The following is a 7,274-nucleotide window of genomic DNA, read 5'->3' as shown; positions in this document are numbered from 1 at the left end:
TGGTAAGATTGCATTGTGAGAACCACCATCCAAGTATAACAGAACTCTTATTAGATACCTTCAACTGAGGCAATATAATAACAATAAAAGACACCAAAAGGAAATATCAGAAAATTGAAAAGAAAACTTGTAAGAATGCATTTAAATATACACCAGATCCTGTAATTATCCATTTTAAAGTGCTACATTTGATGGTTTCATGAATACAATCATTTTCGGTTCATGCTGTGTAGATAATAAATTCAGCGATAAAATGTAAAAAATATTACTTTTATTGTAATAACAGGCATTTATCAAGTGCACCTTCAGGTCTACAAAGACATTTGAGCACAGTAGAGAAAAGGGGCAAGAGATTTTTTTTTTTAAATTTTCCAGATATGCATGCTTATGTTTCATGAATTTTATCCCTGTACTTCAAATGTAGGGTTTCAATGCACACAAGAAAAGCATCATTCACACCTAAAACTTCTCCAAATTGTTTCATCCAGCCCTATCCAAATATCGGTTCATGCAGCACTTTTCTGTTACACATGCAGAATATTAAGTCCATTAGTTAAACTAATTTGTGGGAACCCCAACTTCTTGTAAAAAACCAAGTTGCCTAGTTAGTCTTATTTTCTTCCTTATAAGCCACCATATCATATTTACGGCATTGAACAGCTAATCTCTGTGGTACTGAGTGCACTGGAACATTGGCACAGAGGGTCATACTTTCATGATGTAGCAGGATTAGATTAGGGCAACCAGGATTTGAGATGGTAACAGACTTTCAAGGAAAATCTTAAAGTTCTTAAAGCTGTCATTTGCTCTGCAACTTTTTTTAAGAAGATAATCAATCAGCCCTTCCTTTTGATTTCACCCATGAATTCTTAAAATAATAAAAAGCCTATGAAAATTTCACATTTTCCTTTTCTTTTAACCCGGGGTTCCATTTTGGGGTAACTGAAGACTATTTTAAGTGCTTTACTAATAAATAAAGGATTTCTTTTTCCAATTTGAATTTGTTGTCATAAGCTAAGTGCAGAAAGGGATCTCTAGAATTAGGTGCTTTCAAGCAGTATAAACTAAACAATTGACCTGAATGGTGTAATGCCATCTTGCATAAAATTCTTGAAGGGATAACTTTAACCAGGTTAAAGGTTCAGTCATACATATATTTATTGGGTCTAGTTAGATCTGCAATCAGATTTCAAAGCTGTGTTACTGTAATGGTCTCGGATTCAAATATCTTCTGGTTTTACATCCCGTGATGATATTGATGCATCGTTTGCACTACTTGTGAAGATAGGGAAAAGGAGAAAGGAATAAACATTCAATGCACCACTTATGAGTACACTGTTCATATAAAGACATCATCCTGAGTCAATTTTACTGGCTACAAAAACAAAATGCCCAAGTTAATTTTTTTAAACCTTTTTATCTTTTTTTTTTTTTGCATATAAATCAATTAGAGTTGCAGCATTGCATACATTTTAATTGATCATCATAGTGCCAACTTGCAGGGAAGAAGCTGTACTCAATACTTGCAAGAACTCAAGAACTAGGGACTTAAGTGCAAACCCATCTGTGTCTCATTCCAGCAAATGATCAGTATAGAACGGGTGTTAATTTAGGACCTCCCCAATACAAATTTTTAGCTAGAAAGAAATGTTTGAGAAGACTGGCTTCCAATCTACACGCTATTTGATACATAAGTTCTGAGCACCCATTGAGAATTAACAATGATATAAACCCCACTTGACCCTTTCCTATTAAATTGCTATACATTTTAACTCTGTTCACAGAGGCACTTTCAGCAATTTTGCAATGAAACGATAAAGGCACTAGCAACTATCTAAATCACTCTGCTCTCCAGATTCTTTTATTTATTTATTTTTTGTCTTTTTCCTTTTTTTAGTAAAGTATAGAGCAGTGCAAAACCCTATGGATCTCAAATAGAGGATGCAAAACAGATGGTCTGCAGTTGATGCATATTGTTAAGGGATCATTACATTCTAATACTGCAACCCTAATCATGCACCATGTTCAGAAAACCTATACATTGTCTTAGGTATCACTATGTGCTGTTCAGTTGACTTATATAGAGGCCATACGGTTCCCTTTTAAGTTTAATTACTTATATATATATTTATAAGTGTCTATTTATATACTTTAGAACTATGCCTTGAAAGTGGATAACATATTTCCCTGAGGATTACTGCGGGAAAATCAGTAGGCCCTTTAATTCCACCTGGCTCCCCAAAACATGAAGATCTTTTAATACTGATATCATGCATTACTTCTGGTTACACCTTAGTCGAATAGGCCCCATAATGCTGGGTATTTGAACATGCTTGATCTTCAAAAAGTTATTGTTCCAGTTCATCTAACATAGTCATACGCATTTACATACAGTTCTGTAAAGTACTAAAAAGGTTTTCAATAAATTAGGAATGCACTTTAGGTGAATGCAAATTAAAAAGAAAAAGGAAATCATAAATAAACATGATGTATGTCAATGCTTTGCGTTGAATGGGAGGCTGCCCCCCCACGTCGCCATTTTGGCCACAGCCTCTCTTTCTAGTGGCAAAAGGGTTAAAGAAAACTTATCAACCCCCTATCGTATGAGGTTTAACATTTCAGGCATGCAAGATTACCAAATAAATACAGTTGATTTCAAATTCGAAAAAATCATGCTTATGACAAAAAAAAAAAGATTTTGCATCCAACTTGTGAAAAAAATACATTTTAAGTCAAATCCATCTGCATTTAAAAAAAAACAAAAAAAAACAAAGTATTTAGCAGCAAGGCAGATGTTCGTCCTTTGTGTTTTTTTTTTAAGTATTTAAATTTTTTAGTCCCTCTACTTTTAGGATGTAGCAAAGTCATGAATTGGTTCATAAGGTGCTTTTATGGATCTGTAGGTCATCGTTAAGTGCATAGTCATTCACTGGAAAGTTATACACTTCTTCAGATCAATAACAACAACAAAAAAAAAAACCAGCAAGTGTTTGCATACTTCATCTTAACCCTTTGATTGACAAGTACTTCCTCGGATGCATTGCGTGGTTGGCTGACATCTAATAGAACTCCATGCATATCTGTTAATTTTTATTTTCTCTGTGATGGTTGTTTGGAATTTAACATTAACAGGCAAAGGGATTTTTTTTTTTAACTTGCTGTTCAAGTTGCATTTAATTCTTTCCCTAGTATAACTGGTTTGGGTGTGGGATGTGGTTTATTTCCCACAGACCAGTTTAGAAAAAGAAATTTCCATTTAAAAATAAATTACATTTTCTTAACAAATCCTGAAAGCTTTTGTGTTCACTGAGCGTAAACTCGCAATGCAACAATGCATTAGCGATGGCGAAATAAAGCATTCAAGACTATTTGTTTAAAGCATCTACTGTAAGAAGGGCCAGTGGGAAGGTGGGACCCAATAAAATGAGTAGCCCTGAATATGAAATCGGCATGTCTTTTGGGGGGGGCTGCTCCCCTCACTTTTACTAGGCCTCAGTATTTTTGAAGGTTACGTTGAGGGTGGCCCTGCAAAGAGGAAAGTGGTCATGATCATTCTGTAATGGGAGTGTGCTCTACACATCTGTTAGCAGCTTGCTTTTGTTAACACAGTTCTGATTGGCTATGGTGCAGTTGCCAGTTCTGATATTTGCCTCTCTAAAGTTATCTATGCTATTATTCAGATCCTCTTCAATCTCCATGTACTCAGATTTGCTCATTGTGGAGGAGCTGCGTCGACTCAGATCACTGTTAGAGGCTAAATTGGGGGTGCTAACATTGAGTAACTGAGCCTGTTCCTCCCCTTCAGTTTCTCGGTGGTAGAAGTAGTTGAAGTTGGACACAATGACAGGTACAGGCAGGGCAATTGTCAGCACACCAGCGATGGCACACAAGGAGCCCACGATTTTGCCTCCAATTGTCACAGGGTACATGTCACCATAGCCCACAGTGGTCATGGATACCACCGCCCACCAGAAAGCATCAGGGATACTTGTAAAATGAGAGCCATGCTCTTCAGCTTCAGCAAAGTATACTGCACTGGAGAATAAGATGACCCCAATGAATAGAAAAAAAATTAGCAACCCTAATTCTCTCATGCTAGCTTTCAAGGTCTGTCCCAAAATCTGGAGGCCCTTAGAATGTCTGGAGAGTTTGAAGATTCTAAACACTCTTACCAGTCTGATGACCCTCAGGATTGCCAAAGATGTTGCCTGTTCCCCTTTTTGGGGACCTTCTTGCTCTGCCATTTCAGTCCCCAGGGTGATAAAGTAAGGGATGATGGCCACAATGTCAATGAAGTTCATAATGTTCTTAAAGAATTCCGGTTTGCTGGGACATGCAAAGAACCTCACCACCAATTCAAAAGAAAACCAGATGATGCAGAGGGTCTCCACCACAAAGAATGGATCCGTGAAGATGTTGGACTTGTAGAAAACTGTGCTGTTGTTCACCCGTCGACTAAAGATCCGCTCATCCTTTAATTCTGGTAAAGTCTCCAAGCAGAAAATAACAATTGATATAAGGATGACCATCACAGATATTATGGCAATGATCCTGGCCGACCCCGAGCTTTCGGGGAACTCAAACAAGAGCCATATCTGACGTTGGAACTCTTTTTCTGGCAGAGGGCGTTCCTCTTCCCTTATGAAACCCTCATCCTCCCTAAATTTTTCCATGGCCTCTTCCCCTAGCTCATAAAACTTGATTTCCTCAGAGAACATGTCCAGTGGAACATTGACCGGTCTCCGGAGTCTACCCCCAGACTGGTAGTAATATAAAATGGCATCAAAACTTGGGCGGTTGCGGTCAAAGAAGTACTCATTCCTCAGGGGGTCAAAGTACCGCATCCGTTTTTTGGGGTTCCCTAGCAGAGTGTTGGGGAACTGAGAAAGAGTCTTAAGCTGCGTCTCAAAGCGCAGCCCAGCCACGTTTATGACTACCCTCTCACAGCATTCGTGGTCATCTTGGTCTGGATGGTAGCTGTCCTGAGGGTGACCGGGCAAGACTGATGTCTCGTCCATATTTTCCCCTGCTATCACGGTCATTTTTCCAGAGGGGAGGGGGGAAGGAGGAGCTGTTATAGGTAATCACTTTGCTGTTCCAGTACCCCTTCTTCTTAGAGAAACCCACTGTTTTAAAGCCCACCCCCCCAAAACAACAAATCCTTTGAGGAATGGCTTATCTGTCGTTGACGTCGGGGAGGCGGTTGACTATCTTAAGACCCAACGCAGCCAGTGTCCCCCTCTGCTTCTCAGAAATCTTAAGAGGGACCCCCCCTCCACCACTTTGTGTGCCTAATTTGTATTCCTTTACTCCTGCTGGTCAGTCCTACTGTGAGAATGTCTCATTGCTGCTCTGTCACAGTCCCCCAGCCATGCAGTCAGTGCTGTAGGATGGAAGCTACAGGGTCTTTGCCAACTCAGCACTTTTTCTCCTGCCTTCCCCTACTGCTTGTTGTCAGTGTTGGGTGAACCAGTGGAAGACGCCTGTGCGGTAGAAGAGTGCTGCAGGGAAATAAAAAAAATATAGAGTGGAGAGGGGAGGAAAAGGGGAAAGTAGGAAGAATAAATAAAGACCTGACTGTGTGTTATCAGTAAGATATCATGCAAGGCAACACTTACAGATGGGTGCAAGTTGTCCTCCAGCTAAAGCACGGTGCGCATTCCAGCACTGGGATAAGTTTGCGCTCACACAAACACACACACACACTACAGGCTGGAGAAATCACTTTGCTGCAGTGCATGGATTGCATGGGGGTGGAGGGGGGGGGTTTGGATAGAGGCAGAAGCTAATGGGATGCTTACCTTCCGTGCCGTGGAGCAGGATGAAATCGCTCAGGGAACTGCTACTGATGCGTCAAGCCTTGCGGCATCAGGAAGGCGCATGCACAACACCCTTTTTTGCGCCCCTTTTAACACAGACTCGGTTTACAGGAGAGCGAGCATTAAGTCCTGCTGAAATATTCATACGGCATGCTGCTATGGGGAGCGATTGTAGTTAATGAGCTGCTGATGCTGCTGATGCTGCCGATGCTCAGAGGGATAACAGGGGACGCTGCGCCGGTTCCATCTTCTTGTCGGGCTGCAGCGGGCGGGGAAATGCAGTGAGTGGCGCTGCCCGATCCCAGGGAGCTGCATTCCAGGAGCTGAAGTCAAAACCCCCCTCTAGAGCAGTGATGAGTGTGGCATTGGGAGGAAGGCTGAATACATTAAGAGTAAAAAGCAAACTCTGGCCATTTATTGACGTTGCAGGCTCAGCAGAAACCTGAGAGCTGTTTGTTGCAGCCAGCGGGCAGGGGACACATCATCAGCCTCCCTGGGCAGCAGCAGTAGCAGCAACACGGCCATTGCTAGTAGCCAGAGCTCAGCTGAGCAGGAGAATGAGCAGAGAGCAGCAGCCTCCCCCTGTTGGGATGTGATAGTGAGACGCAATGCAGGCAGATCCCCCTCCATAGGCTGCAGCTCCAGCTACTACATTAACCATGGGCTCTTCCAATGCATACAGTCAGCATGTGTGTGGGGAGGGGGGCAATGTTCTCTAACTTGTGTTTATACACAGACCCCCAGGCTTCAGGGCTGCCTTGCCAGGTGCGTTTCTGCATCACCTCCTTCTTCAGAATCAGCCCACAAGCCCCCTGTAATCATGCAGTGACTCCCCACCTTCAGTGAGCAGAACCAACGCCCCCTCCAGGATTGTCAAATACCAATGTACAACCACTCATCACAATTAATGCCAGTGCTCACCCCACCAACACCAACACCAAACAGCAGTGAGTGATCACCCTCAAGACCCTCCTCTCATACCCACCAGGCAGTGCCTACAGCCTGACCTTCTATATGTTACATTTGTATTCATACACCACTCATACACTGGGCACCCTTGATTGCATGTGTTCTGTGCCAACTCCCACTGCCCACTCAAAGCTTGGCTCACCCTCCCACCCAATGCCTGTGCTGAGGATAAAAACAGTTTAATATTAATGTGAGTCAGACAATCCCTGCTGCAGTTGTCATACTGATCCTGTTTGCTCACATCTCCTTACTATGTAGGTTAGTAGAATGACAAATCCACCAGGGTCATAGCTAGGTAGGTAGCACTTGCCTGTGCTGCATGGGATGATGCCAAGGTCTGCCAGCACACTGAGTGCCAATGTTGTGGCTCAATCTCATTCCCCTGCAATGCTTCCTTCTTGGTAGGTTGCAGATGTGCTGCATGCAGTATGCCTTGGCTGAGAAATAATAGTGACAACTCAATGTACTGGCAGAACATGCTCAGGA

General features: G+C 42.2%; 1 protein-coding gene across 1 annotated transcript; it reads right to left on the bottom strand.

The window, feature by feature from the left end:
- Window positions 1-257: 257 nt before the first annotated feature.
- kcna1.L (potassium channel, voltage gated shaker related subfamily A, member 1 L homeolog) lies at window positions 258-6,430 on the bottom strand. Its single transcript, XM_018251933.2, has 2 exons — window positions 5,802-6,430; window positions 258-5,501 (listed from the first exon to the last, which is right to left on the bottom strand). The coding sequence occupies exon 2, from the start codon at window positions 5,040-5,042 to the stop codon at window positions 3,573-3,575; it is 1,470 nt and encodes a 489-aa protein (XP_018107422.1). The 5' UTR covers window positions 5,043-5,501; window positions 5,802-6,430; the 3' UTR covers window positions 258-3,572.
- Window positions 6,431-7,274: the final 844 nt, after the last annotated feature.

This window comes from Xenopus laevis, chromosome 3L, assembly GCF_017654675.1.
Source record: "Xenopus laevis strain J_2021 chromosome 3L, Xenopus_laevis_v10.1, whole genome shotgun sequence".
Classification (NCBI taxonomy): domain Eukaryota; kingdom Metazoa; phylum Chordata; class Amphibia; order Anura; family Pipidae; genus Xenopus; species Xenopus laevis.
The sequence above is the reverse complement of the archived record's forward strand: the minus strand, read 5'-3'. Positions and strand labels throughout refer to the sequence as shown.

Excerpts from the sequence above, each read along its gene's own strand:
- kcna1.L (XM_018251933.2), bottom strand. The coding sequence starts at position 5,042 with ATGACCGTGATAGCAGGGGAAAATATGGACGAGACATCAGTCTTGCCC.